General features: G+C 46.4%; 1 protein-coding gene across 5 annotated transcripts in view; it reads left to right on the top strand.

Annotated features, from left to right (window-relative positions):
* Window positions 1-25,616, top strand: part of Epb41l4b (erythrocyte membrane protein band 4.1 like 4B) — a 150,253-nt gene that overhangs the window by 35,000 nt on the left and 89,637 nt on the right. For all 5 annotated transcript variants that reach the window (XM_036177298.1, XM_036177296.1, XM_036177297.1 and 2 more), the window contains exons 2-6: window positions 8,057-8,161; window positions 19,258-19,300; window positions 20,031-20,109; window positions 22,135-22,179; window positions 24,470-24,522. In XM_036177298.1, the coding sequence (XP_036033191.1) occupies window positions 8,057-8,161; window positions 19,258-19,300; window positions 20,031-20,109; window positions 22,135-22,179; window positions 24,470-24,522 (325 nt within the window). The remainder of the gene's footprint in view (window positions 1-8,056; window positions 8,162-19,257; window positions 19,301-20,030; window positions 20,110-22,134; window positions 22,180-24,469; window positions 24,523-25,616) is intronic.

Genomic DNA, 25,616 nt, shown 5'->3' with positions numbered 1-25,616 from the left:
GATGATGATGAAACTTACTGGGAACACATTTGAAAACAAACAAACCAGCTGTTCATAGGTTCAGAAATCGTGAGCATAGGGGCTGGGATACAGCTCACAGAGCGCTTGCCTAGTTTGTTCAGGGCCCTGGCTTTGAGCTCCAGCATTGCAAAATTCTATTTTAAAGGCTTTATTTTGTTGTTTTGTTTTGTTTTGTTTTAACCCTTGCATGGGAGCCCAAAATTTATTTCTATTTTGTATTTAAAAAACTGGACAGTGGTGGTGCACGCCTTTAATCCCAGCACTCGGGAGGCAGAGATTGTTGGATCTCTGTGAGTTCGAGGCCAGCCTGGGCTACCAAGTGAGTTCCAGGAAAGGCACAAAGCTACACAGAGAAACAAAAAAACAAGGTGGCACATGCCCATAATCTTGGCACTTGGTGAGTGGAGGCAGGCACCATAGTTTCCTCTTGGACTACATAGTAACACCTATCTAAATAAAAGAAAAGAAGGCATTTTCTAGCATGTGTAAGGCTCTGGATTTGATCCCCGATTCAGTTCCACTCCCAGAACCACCCCCAAACAGATAAATCATCAGGAAATATGTAAATATTAGGAGAGGCCACATGGGAGATGATTTTTGTTTGTTTGTTTTTAAGACAGTGTATCTATGTGTAGCCCTGGCTATCCTGGAACTTGCTGTGTAGACCAGGCTGGCCTCAAACTCAAAGATCCATCTGCCTCTGCCTCCAAGTGCTGGGCTTAAAGGTGTGTGCCACCACTGCCCAGTGGGATATGATTTATAAAACACCAGTGTCATAATGTGGGGTTCTGTGGGAATGTTACTCTCAGGTCCCAGCCAGCTATAGAAAATTCATAAGAGAATTGGAATGGGGAGATCAGACTTCTGAAACGGTAGGTCATTTGAAAGCTTTTGTGGGGACTGAGGATTCTCCTTAATCTATATCTAATGCTTGTATCCACCTCCGAACGCCAGAGGGCAGTGGAGTGAATGATGACCAGGGAAGGGTGCTGGCCCCAAGGTTTGACTTGTAGGTGAGGGTGAGAATGGGGTAGGAGAGCGCCTGAGTCATGGAGGGGCACATGTCTGGCTGTACAGGTAGGGGCTGCTGTGGAAGGTGGCATGGATATTGTGTTTGGAGGGCATCAGACTTCAGAACTTGGCTGGCATTCAGGGTACTTGAAGGGCCCTAGGGAGAGGCAGAACTTGTTAGAATTTAAGCCCCTGATCGGGCTGGAGGGCACCCACACTTGCTTCTGTGGTGGGTACTTTGGAGCAGAGAAGGATGTCTCGAATAATAGCTTGACTCAGAGAAAAAGGGAGGTAGTGGGCAGACACAACACTAGAGGTGTCGGGACTACTCGGGACCATTATTGTCTGGGTATGAAGTGATGCGCTCGGGCCTGGGATGGAGATGGAAGGGAAGAAGGGCACACAGGGACGGACCATGTGATGGATGTGGAGCAGGTACATTGAGAGGGCTCCTGCAGTTGTGTTCTTTGTTTAGACCCTGTGCTTTTCCAGTTTGGCTCACCACTATGAACGCACACACTTAACTGAGCACGCACAGCTTAGCTTATCTCTGCCTTTCAAGTCTGCCTGGGAAGCCTGGCATTTTTTGTTTTGGAGATGAATGAGATTCGGATGGTTGGCTGCTGCCATCTTTGTTCTACAACTGGGTTTGGCTTGTTTGCAGTGCAGCTGGGGCAGGGTGCAGTAAGACATTGCCAGTGGTATCTCATCTCAGGTCACGTAGTTCCTTTATTTAGAGCGTGCAGGGAAGACATTGGCCGTCCAGCAGTCTCCCTTATCAGAAACAGGGCTGGGAACCAGTGAGTCAGCACAGTAGCCTCCGGACTGGCTAGCAGAGACAGCACGGAGTCCCTGCCCTTCCCTAGTAGCTGTCTGTTTGCCTGCCCACCCTAACTTTGGCTGGCAACTGTGGACTCTCAGGCAGCTTTTAACAAGTGTGTTATTTTCAGCTCCTGTCAAATCAGAGAGAGCTGCTACAAAGAGGCATACTGATCAAAGCTGTTGGTCCTTGGGAAAAATGATATGTGGAGATGGGAGGCATAAGAATTAGGGCTGCAAGAACTCAAGGCAGAGCTAGAGTCTGCTGTATTGGGGGGCAACTTGTCATGGAAGCCTGGTGATAGGCACAGCATCACTGTATTCTAGAACAGCATGCCTAGCTACGGCCTCCCTTTCCGGACATAGGGCAGGAGATACATGCTGTGTGAGTCCTAAGCTGCTTTGCACAACTTAGCTTCTCAGCAAGTGTTCATTCACCGAGGACTTCCTGCAGGGAGCAGGGAATAGTTATCCCCAGTTCAGACTATTTACTTAGGCTTTGAAAAAAAAGTTCCATTTTTTAAAAAAAATTTCTTATTATTTTTATATATGTGTGCCTGAGTGTAGGTTTGTGCATGTGAGTGCATTACCTATGGAGGTCAGAGGAGGGTGTTGGATCACCAGGAGCTGGAGTTGAAGGCACTTGTAAGCTCCCCAACATAGGTGCTAGGAACAAACTCATGTCTTCAATAAGAGCAACAAATACTCTTAAATTTGCTGAGCCATCTCTCTAGCTCGGGGTTTTAAGTTGTTTTTTTTTTTTTTAAATTTATTTTTATTTTTATTTTTAATTTGTGACAGGGTCTTACTGTGTAGTCCTTGCTGGTGTGGAACTTGTAGACCAGACTGGTCCACCAGCCTCTGCGACCCAGATACCCAGATACTGGGATTAAGGGTATTCACTTTTCTTTTTCTTTCTTTCTTTCTTTTTTTTTTTTTTTTTTTTTGAGACATGATCTCCTGTAGCCCTGCCTGGCCTAGAACTCATCATAGTAGAGCATGGTCTTGAGCTTTTGATTCCCCTGCCTCCACCACCCAAGGTTAGATTACAGATGTACACCATCACACTCTGAACTTTCTAACCCCCGAGATATCTCCAGGACTTGGAAGGGTGGTTGGAAGTTGATGAATGATCAGCGAATGCTTGTTAAATGAGTGAATGACTGAATCTGGCACAGATGGGGAGAGTCTGTTTACTTTAAAGCATCGAGGATGACTTCCACAGTAACTCATCTCCTATGGTAACCATTAGACAGCACTTCACATAATTGCAACAAAACTGTGTTTAGGTAAATGGCCTTGGAAGTGCAGTTGGTTCCCTAGGTGCTTGTTGGCGGAATACAGAATTTGAAAATATTGCCGTGAGCATATTCTCATGTTTAGACGTGCTGCTTGTGATGCACCATTGGTCTGTGGTTGGTGCTGTAGCACAGCTCATACACTGCATTTCCTTCTTGATCCCAGACCCCACCATACAGCTCCCTGGTTATCCACCTATGCATCACCTGTGTAGATTATGATGTAGGACAGCTAGGCTCTGTGCTTTGCAGCGGTAGGGATGTGGTTACTCAGTTGAGCATGACTAGACCCTGTCCTCAGGGAGTGCTCACTTGGAAGGAGGAGTGAGATGGGGTGGGGCATAGACAGCTGCACCCCAAAGGTGATCCTGTGTAAAGTTGCAGGCATGCACCTACCTGTGGGGTTGAGAGGAAGGAGCGTATACCTTGCTCTGTGTGATAAGATATTTGACAGTACAGAGAAACTGAGTTATCTGGAGCCTCTTTGAGGTTTGAGAGCTGAATTTGCAGGGTAGGAGGGCTGGGAAGTAGTGGGCTCTGGTATAGTGACCTCAACCCTCCCATCTTGGTTCCTTCTAGTGACCCTCTGAGCACCTGCTTTGAGGAACCCTCCAACCTCATCTTTATTTTCCCCTCTCTCTGTGAAGCTGGCAAGGGCTGCTGGGAATTCCTTATTCCAGAAGATGTAGTGAGGAGCACAGTTGATTGTTTGCAGTACACAGGAGGCAGCCATGAGTCCACCAAGGGAGGGTCTGGTGTGACAGAAGGACCGCTTTCCTGTGCAAAGGTCCCTTCCCTGCCTCTCCCCAAAGGCTCAGGGAGGAAAAGTGTTTGGAAGGAAGTAGAGTGGCGCTGTGCACTGACCCTTTTCACTGTGCATCGTTAGTTAACAATCTGTGATGGATGGAATCGTATATTGGAGGGTAATGAATCCAAGCAGAGAGGCACGGGTCGGGTGCAGACTGGATTTGGGGCTGCTTTAGTTCTGTGGCCATGCAGATACGTACAGGACAAGTTTTGGGTTGGGGATAAGGGTTTGGGGGAATTATGAACTGCTTCATATCGCAGTGGGTAGTCCATCTGGGCCCCAAGCCCCATCTCTTGCTTCCTCCCAGCCTAGGTCTTCTGCCATGTCCTGCTGCTAAAGCCTTTCTTAACTAGTCCTGTCCCACTAGGACACTCCTTAATGAAGCATCGGCTCCACAATAGCAGGTGTTGCTTGGGGCCGGCTGCACTGGAGAGCAACAGGGAACATAGCCTGAGGATTGGTTGGTTGTTAATGGCAAGAAGGTAGAGTGCCAGAGTTCGGGGGGCCCCTTCCCCCTAATCATATTTGTTGTCTGACGATTGTCCAAAGGTCACTTTTAAAGAGAAGTTCAAAAGGAAAATATCCGCAGTTTTTCCATTTGAATCTGTCTGTTTTTGTTTCAGCAAATACCCGGTTTTTATAAAGCAGTTCATAATAATTCAATGCATATGTTTTAACATTTTGTTTATGATTGTATGTGCCTGCTGCACGTGTGGAAGCCAGAGGGCAGTTCTGTGGAGATGAGTCTCTCCTTCCACCTTCACTTGGGTTCCAGAGCTCTAACGCAGGCCGACAGACTCGTGTGGCAAGTGACCACTTGACCCACTGAGCCATCTTGCCAGTCCTACGGGGCATGTGCTTTTCTGTAGTTGGAATCAAAGCTCATTTACTTCTTTCCACTGGTCCCTCTCTTTGTAATCATCCTCTCTACTGGTAGGACAGTGTCTGGAGTGTTGACATGCCACTGTTCTTTGTCCTTGTGCTTGGGGTGTTAGCTGGCTTGTTCTCTCTAGTGGGATACGCTGGAGAGCCCTTCAATGTACGTTTAGCCTTCTGCTTCTGTTGTCTCCCTCAGAGGAGCTGATCCAGAAAGGAGTGTGTGCAGTCTGTAGTCTTGTGGTAGATGCTGAGGATTGGAACCCAGGACTGTGTGGTATTGGTGCCCCCCCACACCCCCGCCCAACAGTGAAGCTTCATCCCCGCCCCTGAGTTTTTACTTTGGATATGCCCTGTAGATGGAGATGTGCAGATAAAACTGGGGTATAGTTTGATGAGTTACCAGAATGCAAACACCCTGTCTCCTGAGATAGAATGCTGCTTGCTGGTCAGACATGTCCTCCCTACCCCCCCCCCCCACCCTTGTGGGCCCTTCCTTTCAGGAGCAGCAGCTACCCTGACTTTATTGTGGTCACTTCCTTATTCACTGCAAGTTTCCTCAAGTGTGTGTCCTAGACAGTGTGTGTCCATGTGTCTGTCCTAGGCATTGTGGTTTGACCTTGCCTTTTTGAAGACCGTCTTTTAGATCTTTGAACCTCGGGCTGCCTCTCTACACCTTGTCTCTTCTCCTTCCTATACTAAAAATGGGATAGTTTGCATTACAGGGTTTCTAGAGGGTTTGTTTTCTAGGCTGGATCTTGTGGAGAGACTGAATCAATTTGTTGACTCAGGAGGTGGAATGTTCTGTCACAGGGACACAGTGACTGGTTACCTGATGGGATGGGAGTTGCCATTCTGCTGTTATTCAGGCTGTGAGATGTTGATGTTGCAACTTTCCCATTCCTAATGATTTTACATGTTGGTATTCTTCAATAAAGAAAACATACATTTAGTGTGTGTAATAGCTTTGCTGCGGTTCACATGCTGTCCATCACTTTCTAATTGTCCAGTCCAGAGGCTTTTAATGGATGTAGAATTCTGCATCTGTCCACACAGACAGTTGTAGGACGTTTGATTGGTAAAATACCAGCCTAGCTATCGACTCTCAACTCCCTCGGTCCTAAGCAACCCCTGGCCTAGTTTCGGTCTCTATGGCTTGACATTTCTTAGGATAAGGTCATACAAATTAGGTGCTTTGTGATCCCTTTGACTGAAGCGGAGGGTTTTCTGAGTCCAACCCTATGGTAGCATACATCAGTCTTCCAGTCCTTTTCTTGGTGAAGGAATAGTCCACCAAATGAATATTCTGTATTTTGATCATCAATGGATGGCCATTTCCGTTGTTTCTGCCTTTTCGGTATAATGAATAAAGTTGCGAACATCCCTCTACAGCGTTTGCATGAGCATGCATCTTTACTTTTCTAGGATCTTGACCTCGAGGTTAGAATTCCAGTGCGGTTGCAGTCTGTTACTCCGTCAGCAGTTTGTGAGGAGTCCCGTGTACCCACACTTGTTGTTAGGCCTTTTCCCTTCCGGCCATCTGAGTGGGCATGGAGTGCGTCTGGTTGTTGCCGTTTTCTTGTCTCTGTGGCTGCCCATGCTGCTCACCTTCCCAGCTGCTTATTGAACCCTTGCATGTCTTCAGAGCACCGTACGCACCTTTCTGCTGGCTCTTAACTGGATACTTGTCTTTTCATTATTGAATTGTAATAGTTCTTTTATTTATTCCGAATAAAAGTCTCTGTCAGGCAAGGTTGGCCCTTTACATCAACTGACTGGAGCAAAACCACTGAAAAAAAAATTGCATCAGTACTGAACATGTATAGACACTTGTATACATTCTATACATTAGGTCATTCCCTCGACAGCACAGTGAAGCAAGAACAGCTCTTCACATAACATCTGTGGTGTCTCAGGTGTCATGAGTCCTCTAGAAGATTTAAGTCATGTGAGAGGATGTGCATAACTTATTTGCCATGTGTATGAGGGATTTGAGCATCTGTGCATTTCGGTCTTCTTGAGTGTTGCTGGAACATTTCCCCTCAGGCTGGAGTGACGACTGTATGTGATTTACAAACTTCCCCCCTGTTCTGGGATTGCCTTTGAAGCACAGACGCTTCATACACGAATATACAGTACATTTTTCCTCTGGTTACTTGGTTCATACTGTTAATGCCATCTTGTCAACTGCCGCCTAACCCATGCTCACGACGTGCCTACGTATCATTGGAGGTTTCATAGTTCTCCCTCTTCTCCTGAGGCCTGGTCATCTTGAGTTAACTTGTGTGTTCACTTACTACCACCTACTCTTCCCCACAGGGAAGGGTCAGGTGATGCCAGCCGCTTCCCCATTGACTGCCAGTGTTTGTTAACAAGGAGTGAGTTCTCCAGTCATTGGATGGAGTTACTGTTTGTTTTCTTTGACACCTAGTTTAAGTGTGTTTGCTGTGGTGTAGATTTTGTCAGAGACACATGCCCGCATTCTGGTCCCATGAGTGCTAATAAGCCTCCTCGGTTAGTTAGTCGGAGGTCTGAGTCTTCTTGCAGTAGCTTTCTGGTGGAGAGCTCCTCTGTCTTCCTGAAGAGGCGGGGAAAGCATCTGCCGCCAGCCTGTTTTGCAAGGCAGAAGGAGAAAGTGTGGCTTTCCAAGGTCATGCCTGCTTCTAAGGAGCAGGTGTGGCTGCTGCCTCTGCCTCTTCTTGTGTTCATGCTCCATCCGTGAACCACACAGAGCCCTGGAGGGAGTGCACCTGGGGTTTGGGTTTCAGTCCTAGCTGGATGGCTGTGCACTGTGGCAGATCTTCTGTCTTTCCTGGGCTTTGGTGGATTGCCCTGTAAAATCAGAAGGCTGGCCAGGCCATTTGACCAGAACTAGCAGAGTTGCTAAGGTGGCCTGCCTTGACATCCAGCCCAGGTGTGGCTGTGCTGGAGCAGAGGCCATCACACCTCTTTGCAGGGTGCCTGGTCTGGGCAAAGCTTGCCATCACATCAAGTCATTCATCCAGAAAGCCGCCTTCTTGTAAGGAGAGAAGGGAGAGGGTTGACAGTGTTCAGCTGGGGCTTTAACCTCATAGGATCGCATGGTATTTGAGAGTATCTTTAATTACAAATTCTTACTTCACTTAAAACAACTTTGTATGCACGTATGCAATTGATGGGAGAGAAAAGGACTTTTAAAAATATTTTTGTTTCTTTAATTTCCATGTCCCCATTTGTCTTCCAGAAACATGCCAAAGGCCAGGATTTGTTCGACCAGATTGTGTACCACTTGGACCTGGTGGAAACAGATTATTTTGGTCTGCAGTTCCTCGACTCCGCCCAGGTCACGGTATGGCTCGCTGTGATTCATTTCAAGAACGATTGGCCATTGGTGCTAATTGCAGTGCCACAGACGCTACACACTGAGAGAGAAAAGAGTAGAATTGAGATATTGTGCCAGTGATGGGCTTGGCAGGTGGTGCTGGTGCCTGAATGAAATGCATGCAGCATGCTTGTCAGCTCCTCCCACCCTTGAGGTAGCCACTGACCGGGAGGCTCTGCACAGAATGCCTTCTGGAAACATGGCTAATGTAGGATGGCAGAAGAAATCACTTTGGCATCGTTTCAGCGGTGGGTCTGGAGGGTCTATCACCGTCTTGCAGAACCTGGGAGGGAAGATGGTAGGTGCTGTGAGCACAGGTGAACGGGAGGAAGGCTGGAGGGACGATCAGAGCAGGCCTTCACTCCAGGAGGCATGGGGAGTCAGAACAGACGCGCCTCACTTTCTGGAAACAGATACCAGAGTGAATGGCCTGCACAGAACTCAGTGCAGTTCTTTCTTTTAAAATGATTTGTTTCTTTAAGAACTATTTATTTTATGTGAGATGGATGTTTTGTCTATGTACCAAGTGCATACAGTTCCCAAGGCCAGAGAGGGCATTGGATCTCTTGGGACTGGAGTTACAGACTGTCATGAGCAACCATGTGGGTGCACGGACTGGACCCCAGGTCCTCTGAAAGAGCAGCCAGTGCTCCTGACCACTGAACCATCTGTCCAGCCCTCACACTTCTCTTTCTAAGAACAGGAATGACTTTGTAGTGCTTCTTCCCAACAAGATACACCTCTGGGTTTCAAAGATAATGTATTCGGCACTCTAGAAGTGTTTGCTAAGTGACTATTATACCCCCGGGCTCCATTCTAAGCATTGAACGAAGGTGGTGAATACAGTTGATGTAGCAAACATGGCAGGTGGTGAGCGTTAAGACTACTTAAGGATCCAGGGAGATAGTTCAGCAGTGCAAATGTGAGGACCTGAGTTTGGATCTCCTCACCCATGTTGAGCAGTGTGATAGCATGTCTATAACGCAGCAATGCTACATCCCGGGGGAAATGGAGAGAGTTGCACCCTGGAACTTGCTAGTCATCTAGCCTAGTTAATCTGTGAGCTCCAGGCCCAGTGATAAAACCCGTCTCCAAAAATAAGGAGAGTGACTGAGGCGTCTACCCACCACGTGTGTGCTGCACACACAGGTGTACATGTGCATGGACACATACAGACTAAAACCGGAAGTGTGGGGCAGGAGGAATAGGCTGCTTGGTGAGACAGTGTTGTCGAAGCTGGGTTTTCTGGGAAAGTGAGCTGGAGATCTGAAGCTCTTTGTACGTGGTAGACACTTAGCAGATGTTTCCTGGGGATAGCTATAAGCTGTAGCTGCTCAAAACTGGTGCCTGGTAAATGGGTTTGCTGGAGACTCTCAGGGGGATGCTGAGCCCTGAGGAGATGGAATCTGGCTGTTGGTGCTCCTGACTCCATCCTCCTGAGGGGACATCTCTTGGGTGTCTGTGCACACCACCACCACTTCCCTTTGTACCTTAGGACTTCGGTCTGCTCTCAGTAGAGTCCTTACCTTGCAACAACTGTTGCCTCCTTGACTGATTCCTTCTTTGTTTCTTAACTGGAGACTCCCTTAACCCCCGAGTTCCAGGGAGGCATCCCACCTTCTCCCTTTCTGCCCCCCTAGCTCAGTCTACTTCCTTAAATTGAGGTCTGCCCTCTGCCCTCTGCCCTCATGGCTGGCCTTCACATCCAACGAGGCCTCTCTTTTTTTTCCCTTCACCTGTATGAACTCAATTGCTGGCTCCGACCATCTTCTAGATACTGTTTTCTTCTCCTTTAAACCTCATTTCAGCAAACCTCACAGCTTCCCTTGCTCCCGTCCTTCTGACCCATCTCCCATCCCCAATCTCCTCTTTTTCGTGTCTTCTTCCCTGCCCTGGAGGAACCAGGCTTCAGTCCCCACTCAGTGTTTGGTCCTCCTGCCCCTGTGGGTGTTCCCTGGCCTCCCCTTGGCAACCAGGCCCATCTGTTTTCTCTGGGACTCTTCCCAGGCTGCCAAACATTGCTGGAGCTGAGCGCCTGCGTCTTTTGTTCGCAGCAGAGATGACAGGTTCAGCCAAGTCCAAGCCTCCAAGCTGTGCCCCAGGAGGGTGAGCTTCTCACCGATGCCTAGGTGCCCCTTGGTTCCTTTTCTGGTTCCTACCACAGAACTCTAGTCATATCCTCACCAATTATGTCTAGCAGCTGTTCACCTGCAGAGAAGACGGAGGCCATCTGCCCCAAACTCCTGTGCTTTTTGCCCTGCGCCTCCAAGCCTCTCTCTCTTCCTGTCTATTCTTACTCCGTCTTTGGGTAAAGGGGTTGGCCTGGGCCTGCGTCTTCCTTCCACAGCGGCACCCCCAGTTCCTTTCCAGCGGCTTCCTGAGAGCCACTGTCTTAGTTTAAGGTTGCTATTGCTGTGATGAAACACTATGACCAAAAGCAAGTTGGGAAGGAAAGGGTTTATTTGGCTTCCACTTCCACATCGCAGTTCATCTTCAAAAGCGGTGAGAGCAGGAACTCAAGCAGGAACCTGGAGGCAGGAACCTGGAGGCAGGAGCTGATGCCGAGGCCGTGGAGGGGTGCTATAGTAGGTAGTTGTTTGTGCTGTACCCTGAAGCACCGTCCCTAGTGAGGCAGCAGGTAGCTGCTAGGTACCTGCCCCTTGGGCATAGCTGCCAGGGACCCTTAAGACCTGGGATGCATGTATGTGCTCTCTCTACCTTGTGGATTTTGGATGCTAAGATGGACCAGGGCAGAGCTTGCCAGGGAACAGCTTGAACCTTACCTCACCCTTCCAGGATCCTGCTACAATCCCTTATTTCTGTCTTGTGAGCTAACCCCCAAATAAATCCCTTTGCTCATTAAGCTGATTCTGTGGATTGATAGCGATTTAATTGCATTAGGGTGCTGCTTACAGGCTTGCCCAGCCTGCTTTCTTATAGAACCCAGGACCACCAGCCCAGGGATGGCCCGGCCCCACTCACAGTGGCCTGCGCCTTCCCCCACCAGTCACTAATTAAGAAAAGGCCTTACAGCCAGATCTTACAGAGGCATTTCCTCAGCTGAGGCCCCTCCTCTCCGATGACTCCAGCTTTTGTCGAGTTGACTAGCCAGCTCAAGCACGTTCAGTTTCTCTGTGCTCAGCATCCTCTGACCACCCTAGCCTCTGACACTCTCAGGCCCCTCATGTCATCCAAACTAATCTCTATCCTGCCTTAGGCAGATGGTGCTTTTCATTAGGAGATCCACAGCCCAGGAGCTGGAATCAGTTCCAGACCCTGTTCCGGGTTCTGACCCATCTGGTGACGTAAAGTTTGTGTCTCCAAACCTAAAGAGCTCTCGGTCCTTATGGTCAGTGACTAGTCTGTAGATGTGTCTGCCCCTGGGTCTCCTTCAGCTAGAAAGCCATCGTTTTTGTCTTTAGAACTAAGGGCCTCTTGTCTGGCCATCATTTCCTCACCCCCGGGTGACCCCTCTACAGCCGTTTAGCTTCCTGGAAAGCTGTGGATCGGACTCTCTTGAGAAAGACTTTGCCATGAAGCCCTGCCGACTTGGCTGGCAGGCTGTCGCATCATTGTGCCCGTTCACCGTGGAGCAGGAGGGATGTTCACAGCAGGACCCAGGTGTCCTGCCCAGACTAGACACCTGCAGATGTCTTGGCTCTGCTGGTCCTAAAGACTCTCCAGCATCCTGCTCTGCAGACGTGAGAGACTTCCTGTAAGGCAGCTGTGGGATCCCCATCTGCTTTCAAGTCCAAGGATGTAAGAGGCGTGCTGCCTCCTCCAGGGCCCTTCCTTTTGCCCCTCCCTGTATTTGGTTTTTCAGATGATGCTGTCACAGACTGGTCCTGATGGTGCCGGCCCACATCTCCGCCATTCCACCGGGCCCTCCCCCCACTGATCTGTCTCACTCTACTTAAACTTCTGGATGACCCTCTAGATTATCTCGTGGTTTGTGAAGTATGTCCTTAGCTCGCTGAATGTTTTCCCTCTATGTAAACCTTGGAGCTCATTTGCCTTTGCTGAAGCCTTATTACATGTCCCTGGGTCTGGTATTTGTAGATATAAACAAATGGGGCTGGGGATGTGGCTCAGCAGTTAAGAACACTTCCTGCTCTTTCAGAGGACCAGCTCCCACAAGCGGGGGTTCATAACCACTTATCACTCCAGTTCTAGAGGATCCTCTTCTGGTCTGTGGTACGCCATGGGTACACCTAATGTGTACACATATCATGTGCTACACATAATATGTACAAGCACTCATCATACACATAAAAGATCTTAAATAGATCTTTCTGACTAACTCCTGAGACTTAATGACTTCCTCTTCTTTATTTGGAAGCAAGGCACATACTCACTCGTGGCCATCATAGAAGAGGCAATTGTAGTTTTTTTTTTTTTTTTTTTTTTTCTGTGTGGAAAGCCTTTAACAAAATACTTGATTCAGGATACTTTATAAAGGCAACAGGTTTATTTATTCCATGGTCTTAGACACTGAAAGTCCAATATGGGGTTGGTTCTATCTGCATGGCTTCTCAGAGAGGGAAATGGTTGCATGCAGAAAAGGCCATGGGTATGGGGTGGTCTTGCTTTAATTATAATGACACAGAATTGATTCAGTCCCCAGGAACTTAACTCAGAGAAGGTGGGACTCTGTAACCTAATTTCTTCCCACCAGGCTCTACCCTCTTTTTTCTGGCTGGATAGGGTTGGGGTGGGGCACTGGGAAGGAATGATTCGTTGGAGAGGACATATTGCCTTCCATTCAAGGCTCCCTTAAATACTCCCACCCAGCCCCTGACATAAACATCCAAGGACTGGCAGTGGCGGGGCTTTGGGTACAGTTCTGTGTATACCAAGCTTATATCCCCAGCTCCTTGAAAAGAGCCAGGCCTGGTTTCCATGGTACCCTGCCCAGCCCTGAAGCAACTGTCAAGTCCTGTTGGCATCACCTATTTTTAGCAGTTGGAGCTGGGACCTCCTGTTTCCTTTTCTGTGTTATTTAGGAAGGCCACCCAGGACCCCACTCTGCAGATCCACACTTGGGATCAGCTTAGAGCAGAGATTGGGAGTGTGAGTTTATGTAACAGAGCTTTCTGCAGAGAGCCTGCGCTCCTGCCTTTCTGCTACCTGGTCGTGGTAGCTGCTATTGACTGAGTTCCCACTCTGATCCAACATTAATGACTTCTGCTGAGCATTCATAATCCATCTATGAAACTGGCCACAGAGCAGGCTCATTTTACAGGGGGATGAATCTAAGGCTCAGATAAATTGGAAACTTTGTGAACAATAAAGTGAGGATAAAGCCAGCATCCAAAATTTAATCTTACTCCAAAGTCCAGTACTTTCCACTGGACTATAGAGTTATTTGTTCTTCACACAGTAAATACACAAATGTGCTTACATACACACACATTCACACAGGTACACATGGAAAGAGAACATTTGCTAACCTTGACTTAGGGCATTTCAGGGCCAAGCTCTTTGGTTGCAGACATAGGTAGACCTTGTACCTGCCTGGTGCAGGGAGGCAGATGAAGTTTCCCGTGGAGTACAGTGTGGTCAGTCCTCCAGCAGGAGGTGACCAGGCTCACAGAGGAGAGAATACCGGAGCATCAGATGCACAAGAGAAGGAGTGGGCATTTATGTGTCAACAGACTAGGAGAGGCGTATTCCAAGCAGAGGGTAAACAGGGATTTAGGACAGGGCTTGTACCAACAGTGTAGTTAGAAGTTTTCTCTGGGTCCCGCCAAGCCCCAGCAGTTCCAAGGCCCACTTATAACATAATCACTCAGAAGCTTATATTAGTTAAAATTGCTTGGCCATTAGCTCAGGCTAACTACTGACTAGCTCTTATACTTACACTCAGCCCATTTCTGTTAATCTATATGTTGCCACATGTTCGTGGCTTTACCTGTGTGCCGTTACATGGTGCTCCCTGGACGGCAGGCTGACATCTCCTCACTCAGCCTTCCATTTCCCATAATTCTCCTTATCTGTTTATCGCACCTATACTTCCTGCCTGACTACTGACCAGTCAGTGTTTTATTTATCAACCAATCAGAGCAACACATTCACAGCATACAGAAAGACAGTCCCCCATCACAACGGTCTTCACAGGAGCTGCCTCCCTTCCTATCCAAAGGGCAAGTGCTGTATAGGACATGTGTAGCCCTGGAGTCTCCTTCACTGGCCCCTTCCCAGCAGGAATAGGGCCTTTTTAATGGCAGTATGTTCTGCAGTATGAGAGCCAGGAAAGACAGTTTTGGCCTTTCCTTCCAGACAGTCTGTGTGTTGTTTTTCTGTTCTTTATGGCTTTGAATCTGGCAGGTGAGAGGCAGGTCTGTGCAGCAGAGTTAACACACAGTTGTGCTGGTTGCTGGAGATGCTGCAGGGCCCCTGGCTTCATGCTGCCTGTGTCACAGAAGGTCATTACAAATACCTGTGCCAACACTACTGCACCTCAGGACACTTTGGAACAGGGCTGGGGCTATAGCCCAGGGGTAAACAATTTGCCCAATATGTAAAAGACCCTGGGTTTGAGCCCTACCACTGAGCTTCAGTCCTTCCCACAAGGACGTGAGCATTAAATTCTACAGCCAGTCTATGCTGGTCATCTTTCCAGACTGATGTTCAAGTAGGACAGATGGGCTCTGCCTGGATCACATCTACATCTTGATTTATGGACAGGTCTCTGCCAGATGGACTAGCATGGCAGATTCAGACAAATCACCTTGCTAACACCCGCTAGAGAGTTGAGTTCAGTGTCTTGCCATTTGAATTCAGAGATGCACCAGTCTGCCTGTGGTGACTGGTTTAATGGTCTGGGGAGGCGCTCAGGGGCTGTCTGCCTTTACCTTCACTGATGGTGGTCTGCTTTATTTAGCTAAGATGCAGGTGAACACACCTGATAGGTCTTGCTGCTTCTGGATACAGCTCTCAAGCTTACATGGGATATAATTCTAAATGCCAGGTCTGGCTTTTGTGGCCTTGGTATTCAAGTCACAGGGTGTGGAATTCTTGGGAGACACAGTGATCAGCAGCTGGTAAGCCTTTGCAGCAGTGAAGAAAACCAGGTCGTTTTGAGCTGGTTGGACACAATATACATCTCTGTTTCAGAATCATGGTAGGTTTCTTGTTGCCTCTGATGGAGCTACCAAGGCCTGTTCTGAAAATCCCCATGGGTCAGGGAGCTTCAGAAATGATAATCACTTTTGATTCTTTTCTTGGCTTCAAAAGCCCCAAACATTTCGTGGCCTCTGTCTTGGCAATCCTTGCTTTAGATACAAAGGATGAAGCCCCATAAAGATAGATAAAGGGAGCCCCATTAACAGTGTGGCCTCAGGGCAGAGTTGGCTGCTGCCCTTAAGAGCATCTGGCATCCATCTGCCCTTATGTTGGCCCCGGCTGTGGATATTTGACCATTTCACCTCTTGGGCTGGCCCATAAACCCTGGGATTGTTTGAGATTTTATAGACCTCACATAGAGTTGTGGACATTTTAAGATGCATAAGCATCTTCCTGTAGAGAAGGATATGGAGACTATGTAGTAAATATTGAATAGGCCCGCTAGGTGCATCTGTGAAATGGATGCTTTGCAAATGTGGCTGATGGGTCTTGGGTGACTCCTGGGTACCAACATCCTTATTTTAGTTCTTCCATCCTTATATTGTGCAATCAGAGTTGCATCACAAGTTGAACTTGGATGGAGAGGACAGTGAAGGAGAGGGAAGGTGGTTTTGAACTTGGTCTACTCAGAATAATGGTAAGGAGACCTGAGAGAGGAAGGAAGAGTGGGTTCCTTTAATCTGTGAGTGTCTGGGGCTGCCTAGACCAGAAGGCTGGTTGCAGGAGAACTCTCTGTGCCTGGGAATGGTGAATTCATTTAAGCACAGGTTTGGTCAGACATTAGCATGGTACTTGGTAGGAGCATAAATATGCTTCTGTCCTCTCTGTGTCTTTCCTTCCCAGAATGAGATTAGGGGTTTTCAGCATGCTTAAGGGCAGTGGTGAGGTCTGATTCTTGTCCTGCAAATTCCTAATCAAAATTGCCTAGCACAGAGCTGGTTGTTAGCTTGCTTACCCTGGATGTTCCTTACTACGCAGTCTGGGTGTGGTGGTGCATAGCTGCATTTCTAGAACTCAGAAAGTAGAAGAAAGATGATTAGAAGTTCATGGTCATCCTTGGCTACATAGAGAGCTTGAGGCCAGCCTGGGATACATGAGATTCTGTCTCAGAAAACAGAACAAATATGCCTAGTAGGCAAACAATGAATAAATACAAAATGGACAACCAGCCCCTCCAATTAATAATCTCATTAAAATAAAAGGCTGTTCAGAAAAGCAAAAGAAAATGGCGTTCATATTATTGTCATCCCTCCCCACCCCACCCCCAAATCCCCAACAAATCTTTCTGGACATATCTTGAGAGAAAATAATAATTCTCTATAAACAGATCCTACCTGATTTATTTTTCTACCTTAACATTGTGCTGTGGCTCTCTTGTCACATCGGTAAATATCGGCCTACATCCTTTTAAAATAGTATTGCATTATACAGATGAGCCATTTTTGAATCTGTCTTTGTTGATGGACATTTAGGTCATTGCAAATTCAAAGCTATTAACAATGAGATGTGGCATCCCAGCCATGTGCCTTTGAGATAGGCATCCCGCTGTGGTGATCTGGTTTTATTACCCAGCCTAGGCAGTGTGGAGATGACAAAGGCCGACATCCTCCTCTCCTTAGCACTGCCCGCATGCTTATTGTATTCTAATTCATCTGTTATGTGCTTTTTTGTGTTTCCACCTCCCCGTCCTCCTACACAGTCCTCTCAGGCTTTGTGGTTAGGTGTGGAATACACTGTGCTCATTCAGCCCCGCCCTTTCTCATTAGTAACATGTGCATGGTGTAGATTGCTACTGCAAATCTCTGGCAGTCAGCAGAATTAGCCTCTGGTTCAGAACAGCTGGAGAGAAACCTACTTTGCCCGTTTCATTCCAATTCTTTTTATAACAGTGACGTTCCGGTGTGCATTGAGTTTACTTAACAGTGATGGTGAACATTTCCAACTGTCCCCCTTTTAAAAAACAATTTACACTTTGGGCTTGGGGAGTTGGCTTAGCAGTTAAGAGCACTGGCTGACATTCCAGAGGATTCAATTCCCCACACCCACATGGCAACTCACAGCCATCTGTAACCTTAGTTCTGGGGGACCCAACGCCTGCTTCTAGCCTCATGGTGCACACACATGGTGCAGACTTGTGTGCACCATGCAAGCAGAATGCCCATTCATATAAAATAAAATTCTTTTAAAAGTCACACTTACTATTTCTCAGTTCAATAAGAACATGCTGAGTACCATACCTGGAACCTCTTACAGGAAACACAGAAGCCATCAGCCACATGGTCCCTCGCCATTAGGGTTTGATCTGAGAGACTCATAGTACAAGCCAGCCAGCTTCTGATCATGATAGTTCAACTTTATGATGGGACAAGAATGATAAGCAGTCAGTAGAGACCAGACCTCAGGTTTTGATTTTTGACCTTTCCTGCGTTGTTGATTGGTAGTGCTGCTCTGTCTTGAGATCCCAGGCACAACCATGCAGTCATAGTTACTGCATAAATGAAAACAGTCCATGGTCTACTGTGTAGCCAAACAGGATGCACAGGCCAGAGGGATAAAATGCATTTTTAATTCACAGTGTTTTCTCTTTATGATGGGTTTATCTGGATGTTATACCTCTATGGTATTCTCATATGTAGCTTTCTGTAGAAGTTAGGCTGCTGAGCATATGTCAACAATCTTGACATGAATGTTTATATGAGAGAAGTGGCTTTGTAAACTCTTTAGGCAGATAAAACTGAAGAGGGTTTTATGGTAAATGTGAGGAGCAGTTGCAATGCCCTCAGTGGCCACAGTGGAACCATCTGCCTCTCTTTCTCTCAGTGGTGGAGGCCAGGGGTGTAAAAGAGTACAAGGTCCTGATCTCAGAGTTGAGGGACTCAGAACACAAGGCTGATGATAATCAGAGCTTAGCATGGGGGTTTGCGCTCTCTGCTAGATGAGTGGAGACCAGTGTTACCAGGCACAATCAGCAGCATAATGTATCATCAGCAGTGTCGGCAACCCAGAATTCTTAGAAGGGACTTTACACATCAAATTTTTAGGGGTTTTAGGGCTTCCTGAACTCTGTTTAAAAGCTTAGGGAAAGTTTGGTTGTAAGAAAAATGCACTTACATGGACAAGCAAATTATTCGTTTTTCTGTTTACATGTGTGGTTCCTGTGTGTGTGCATGTTTGCATGTGTGTGGGCACATATGGAGTGTTGATACTGCTTTGCCACCTCATTCACTGAGGCAGGATCTCTCAGTCAAACCCAGAGCTCACTGATACTGCTAATGTCATCAGCTAGCCTACTCTGGGAATCCTCTCTTGCCTTCCTAAACTGGAATTACAGGCAACCACAACACACCTGCCTGGCTTTTACGTAGGTTCTGGGGATCCAAACTCCTACCCCTGGAGCAAGCACTTTAAATGTTTATTTATTTTTATTTTATGTATATGGGTGTTTTGCTCAGTGCTCACAGAGGTCAGAAGAGGGTGTTGAATCCCCTGGAATTGGATTTACAGATGGTTGTGAGCCACCTTGTGGGTGCTAGGAAATGTAGCTAGTGTTCTTAACCACTGAGCCATCTCTCCGGGGTGAGCAAATAATTTTATTTTTTAGGATATATTTATTTATTATGTATACAGAAGAGGGCGCCAGATCTCATTACAGATGGTTGTGAGCCACCATGTAGTTGCTGGGAACTGAACTCAGGACCTCTCGAAGAACAGTCAGTGCTCTTAACCTCTGAGCCATCTCTCCAGCCCACCCCCCCCCACACACACACCCCACGCAAAGAATTTTTAATACCATACCTAGTGGTTTGCAGATCTCCAGTTAGGAATCCAAGATCTGACTCAGTCTCAGGTCTTTGTGAGTGGAGTCACTCAGGTTTGTAGAGGAGGGGAAGTTGAGGGGTGCATGCTTAGTTCCTAAAGAAACATCTTCTTTCTTTCAGCACTGGCTGGATCATTCAAAACCCATAAAGAAACAGATGAAAGGTAAGGCATAGACTCCCATCTCCTCATGTCGTCTCTTCTTTTCTTTCTTTCCTTTTTTTTTTTTGTCAAGATTTTTGAGATCTTTTGATTTGTAAATAGATCCGATGTTAAATGGATGCTCTTTACTTCCTCTAAACTGGCCAGAGAGTAGAGCTGGAAGACTGAATGAGTACTTTGGGTAGATCTTGGGCCCACCTGTACTCCCATTTCACACCAGACACCCCTGCCAGTGAGAACTGACTAATGTGCTATTCAGAAACCTAACACCCACTTTACTCACTTCCAAGTAAGTTTCGAAGCAGATTCAGAACGGAGAGTAGGAAGCAGGAAGGCTCCAACTCATTCCTCCCAGGTGGAGTAACCATATTTTTCTAATGCTTCTTATGCTTAGATCATTTGGAAATTATATTCTCTTAAAAATACCTTAAGATATTTTTACTATGTTTTGACATGGCAGAACACTTTGCCTCCAGCTTTGTACTTTGTAAAACGTGGGTGCCAGTTTGGAGTAATCCCATCAGAGGATTACAAAGTGCCAGCTCTTTTACCCACCCTGACCCTCAGGGTTTTCTGCCAGAGTGAAGTTCCCAGCTAAGCCATCCCGGTCAACCTAAAAGTTTGGTTCCATTTTTCAAGCTCCAGATGGAGCAGTGAGCTTGCTCATTGTGATGTGTTTCTTTTGGTCTGATGGGAGACAAACACCTTTACCTTTCTGTCTCCAAATGTTTAGTTGGACCTGCCTATGCTTTGCACTTTCGAGTCAAATACTATTCTTCAGAACCAAACAACCTTCGAGAAGAATTTACAAGGTAGGACATCACACAGGCTATTCTGTCCAGCAGATTTGCCTCAGCCAGATTGTGGGGGTAAGGGAGACTTTGCAGCCGGAGGCTCACTTCCTTTTTAGTTCCCTGTGTCCTAAGCAAAAGTTACTAGCACTTTCCTCCAGGCTTCTCTACCCTGTTGAAAACCCACCAGTGTGCTTAGGAATCTAATTAGATGGACTTTTCTTGGATCTTGGGGAAATGATGGGTTCATCTATGGGATTTTGCCTTTGTCTCCATTACAAAAAACAAACAAACAAAAACAACAAAAGGAGATATTGAGAGAATGTTTCTTGGTCAAGAATAGCTTTTTTTTTTTTTTTTTTTTTTTTTTTTTTTTTTTTTTTTGGTGTTGCAAAACAATTCTGATTGTTCCGGTGTTACAAAACAATTCTGATTGTTCCAATGGAAAGAACCCTTCAGTTCATACCACAGATTTTGTTAGGCTCCTCTTATATCTCTCAGCTCCACTAGATATTTTTATGTTGTAAGTGCCTGTGTTTATCCCTTGAATTTCCGAAACAATATAGAAGAAAAAAAGAATGTAAAGGGATTGGAGTGTAGCGCTTCCCTTCCATCTGTGGAATGCTTTGTCAAGTTCTTGATATCCCCAGAGTGTCCTTGTCACTGGCTTTGTGAGTGATGCAATATAGTAGTGACATTGATGAATGGCCTACAATTTGGAGAGGACCACCTAAGTGACATTTGAAAAGCTATCACCAGTGCCCATGACAAGAGCCTCAGGGGCTTCTTCTGTTGGGTTTCCCTACGAGAATCAGGACTTTTGGCCCCATGGACACCATGTGCAAATAACGCATGTCTGTGTCCTAAATGTCATAAGTGGAAGTTCAGTTCTAGTTAAGGACCTATGGGGAAGTGAAACCTTCTGGAATGAGGTAGAACCTTTAGCCTCCCTGCCCACTTTGATTTCTGCGTCATCCAAAGTATGTGGCCGTTCTACAGGAAAGGATTGCCCACATGGCTTCCAAGGGCCAGCTCATTAAGCAACTTCAGTATTTCTCTTTGGAGGTCCTTATGAAATGTGTTGTCCCTAGCTGTCATGAAAGCTAGTCATTTTAAAGCCAGGTGTGTGAGTCAAAAACACTAGGAAGCTTTTGGACAAATGGGATTCCTGGGGACCGCTCTTGAGTGTAGGGTTCTGACTCCGTAGACCTGTAGTAGAGCGTGGGAGGCTTTGGTTGGTACAGAGTGGTTCTGGTGCCCACATCTTCCTGGAAAGAAAAGACATTTACTTAAGACTAAGACATTTATTATTTAGCGTGGTAAGCCCTGCTTATGGTTTGTTTTTTTGTTTGTTTGTTTGTTTTTTGTTTGTTTTGTTTTTTGCTACTTTCTTTCTTGTTTCTTATTATCCCTGTAATTATCTGTAGTGTAATTCTAGGATTTCTCATGTTTGTGTATGTGTGTGTGTGTGTGTGTGTGTGTGTGTGTGTGTGTGTGTGTGTTTTGCATGGTTTGCGTGTGTGTTTGGTTTGTTTGTTTTAAAGACAGAGTAGACAGTTTAACCGCCCCAGGAAGAAAAGCCTCAAGTGGTTTCCAGCAGACTCTGCAGTCAGCTGCAGACTTTTTGAGAGAGACCTGGAATCTGCTAGGTGTAGCTGGCCAAGTGCTGGCTCAGTGGTTCCATCCTGCCCATTTTTTTGGATGCACTGCTTGCCTGTGTGTGAGTTGTTCTGTGTGCCTGTTGGGCTAGTTCTCCTGCACCAAAGCCATCTTGCAAGTCACATCAGACCGCTTGGTGTTGCATCCATGCTCCATCCTACAAGTATCTTGCAAACTTCCCACATGCATTTCCCTGCCCAGTGAGACCATGGTTGCTTTTCCACAGGCTCAGGAGGAGGCTCCTACCTCCTCATTTGTTGGGACTTCCTTTTGACAGTGCAGAACGCCAGGGCATGTGCAGGGGGATTTGCGCTGGGAGGCTGGGGATTGGAGGCGGCTGGGAAAGGCAAGGGTTCCCCTCCGTTGACTTTTGTATATGTTTGTCAGGTACCTGTTTGTTTTACAACTCAGGCATGACATTCTTTCTGGAAAGTAAGTATGTTTTCGTTCTCTTAACCCAGCATAGAGCATAGTATGCCTCAGTAACTCACTGTTTTAACTCTTTTACACTTTGTCCTCTTTACCAAATTCAAAAAAAGTGCACCAGGTCTTGTCATGTGAGTCAGATACTTGAACTGCTGTCATTTTTGTCCCGGTGTAAAATGACTTCTATATGGCTTAGAGCATTTCCAAGAGCACTGACTTTCTTGAATAATGTGTATTTGGGAACCACTTTCTTGCTGTCACATCACTGCCCCATTCATACTGGCTTCTTTTGTATTTGCAAGCAGCACACATTGTTAACATGTATACATGTACAAGCGTTTGTGCAGTTTAAAAAGTCTCACCCATCGCCACCACACTGAAGCAGTGTAAAGAGGTCCTTATGTGACTGCTAAGAAGAGCTGTAGACTCCTCCTCTCATTTCCTGTCCCATCTTAAAAGTGTTATTTAAACTCAAGAGATTGGGCTTACAGTGATCATTAACAAAACGCATGATCATGTTATCACAAAACAACATTGTGTGGTTGGTTTTGAGGGAGCTTTAATAGAGAAAGAAGGCTGACAAACTGACTTGGCAGGTAAAAGCTCTTGCACCCAAGCCAAATGACCTGAATTCGATCCCCAGGACCTGAAAGTTGTCCTCTGACCTCCATACACATGCTGTGGTATGTACAGTCCCCCCTAACATCAGATCAAGTGTATACATACACACACACACACACACACACACACACACACACACACACACACAAAATCAATCAATCAATCTTATCTATCTATATGAATAAATAAATATAAATATGAAATTAGCTTTCATCATTTTCCATTAAGAGTTACTGAATATTTTCTGTTGCATTAAAAAAAAACAAAAAACAAAAAACAAAAAAACGAGGCTGTGTTAAGACTAAGAAGCAGTACCTGATGTTACCAATAGGAATATGTTCTGATTTTGAATGTAATCTGAAGGAAGTTTAATGAGTGATTTCTGCCATTTGTGGTGGATAACAGAACTGGGGAGACAGAAGCAGGTGGATCTCAGTGAGATTGAGGCCAGCCTGGTCTACCTAGTGAGTTCCAGGACAGGCCAGAGCTACATAGTAAGACCCCCATCTCAAACAACAAAACCAAGTATAAATCAGTTCTGTAGATAAAAATGTAAATGTAATATAGATAAAATGTACTTTCTGTGTTTGCAAATTCTTAATAGAAAATGCGCTCTAAAAATTTCCGTGTCAGGTAGGCAATAGAACAAGTAGACTGTACAGTGTATACATTGGGCTTACTCAGCCATGCAGTATATGGTTGGTTGGTGTGTTTGCTGAGCACGTGTGTGTTTTTATCTCTGCCGATTCTGTGTTCCTCACACTAAAGGGCCTGTAACTGTAGAGTTTGTCTCCAGTCGGGCAAACGTTGATGACAGTACTCCATGTATGTCCAGAGCTTTGCATTTTGTCTCCACTGCGACCCAACTCACCTCCTAACAAAAGCAGTGCTCTGAGGCCGGCATCGCCTCCTGTCAGCTGGAAGACCTGGGCCGAGATGCTGAAGGCGTACTTTCTCATCTGGAAAAGGAGAAGTCGGGTGGGGGCACTGGCTCCACCCATCTTAGAGTTTACAGACTACACACTGACTTAATGTGTAATACATAAGAAGACCTCAAGAACTAGAAGTTCTGTGCCAATGTCCGTCATTACTATTTTCCCAACTCACTTTGGAATGTGGATTATGGGTGAAATCACTGTATTTGCATGAGTACTTTCCTGTGGTCCTGCCTCAGTTGGACCTGCTAGAATGCTGAGCACAGCTAGTGGTCCTGAAAGTCGTATATACGATGTTAGTGTGTTTATTTTTACCATCCTGACTGTTTCAAGGAAGATTGAAGGCAGCTTTTAAATCTAATGGACTGTACCAAGAGAAAATAAGTTTAGGATAACTAAACATTCTGAGTTCTTTTCAAATTCATTAGAAGTGTCTGCATGGTTGGTAGAATGTATACTTGGATAGTTTCCCATATGTGGAGAACTGCCCTGGGAAATTTGTAGTGTATGTTAGTTTGTGTTCTTTAACATAGCCACCAAAAATATAAACCACTAGCATCAGAAGTCTTATGTAGACACGGCTGCCTTTTAAACGATGTTTTGTTGTTGTTGTTGTTGTTGTTGTTGTTTTTTCTGATGTTGTTACATGGTTCCAAATGTAGAGCTTCTTATTAGTGTTAATTTCTTTCTTTCGGTTTTTTTTGTTTTGTTTTGTTTTGTTTTTTCTTTCTTTTCCCAAGACTGAAGTGCCCCTATGAAACGGCTGTGGAGCTAGCTGCTCTCTGTCTGCAAGGTACGTTCCTCTTTAAAATCTTAAAGTTACTGCTTTTGTTTCAGTAAGAGAGACTCTCCTGTATACCAGACCCGGTGTCCTGTAAAGTGATCTGATGTGACCTCAGTCCTCAGGAGCTTGTGGTCTGGTGGGGAAAACGCACAGAGCATATGGCCATTTTCTAGCAACAGAGATACAGAGGAGGCTTGGGAGAGGGGTGCATTGGGGGACTGTGGCGAGGAAGGTGACTGGGAAGAACCAAGGATTCTGAAAGTGTAAGGAGGAGGGGAGATGCAGCCCTTGCTTGGTATGCACACAGCCCTGGGTTCCATCCCTAGAACTTCAAGTGTGGGTTGGGGGTTTGTGTAAGGAGGGGCTGATAGAGACATATCGGTTGAGTTGTACACACCACGTAAAACCAAATGTGATAGTGCACACCAGTCGCCCCAGTGCTTAAGAGGTGGTGGCAGGAGAATCAGAAGTTCATGGTCATCCTTAACTAGATACAAGTTTGAGGCCAGCCTGGGCTACACGAGGCCCTGTCTCAGAGAATAAACAATAAAAAGCAAACAAAGCAACAGTAAAGTCACAGAGATAGTAATCACAGCGTGACGTTCAAGAGACTGATTGGCCTTTGACCCCACTTAAAAGAATATGAACTTGGTGGGGTCTGCAGCAGTTCTTTGCATTAAGGAGGCAGAGGGGGGGGTGAGGGAGGATTTGGGAAAGGGGGATTGGAGTGGGGCTGATCATGGGCCACGAAGGGTGAGGGCTGTTACCGTTCCAGAGATAGTAAGGAGCTGAGCAGGGCAGGTGGGTGTGCACACAGTGAGCGCAGCCGTGGTGGTGCCAGGAGCAGGATTCCCTGATGAGCCCTAATGTGAGAAGGGAGTTGGGCATGACTCAGGCTGCTGCTGGGGGTAGGTGGGGGCATCGATGAGTGAACAGAGGCAAAGGAGGCTCCCGTGGAGTAAGTGGCCTGTGTGGACCTCGGCCAAGAGGTGCTGAAGTCACCAGCTTGCACGTGGGAACTGGGTGGCAGGAGTCCTGCCTGTGGGACCGTCCGTCCGTCCGTCCGTCCGTGTTGACTGTTCATCTGTGGGAGGTGCTGGTGG

This window comes from Onychomys torridus, chromosome 2 (genome assembly GCF_903995425.1).
Source record: "Onychomys torridus chromosome 2, mOncTor1.1, whole genome shotgun sequence".
NCBI lineage: Eukaryota > Metazoa > Chordata > Mammalia > Rodentia > Cricetidae > Onychomys > Onychomys torridus.
Note: the sequence above shows the minus strand (reverse complement) of the source record. Positions and strands in the feature narration are given on the sequence as shown.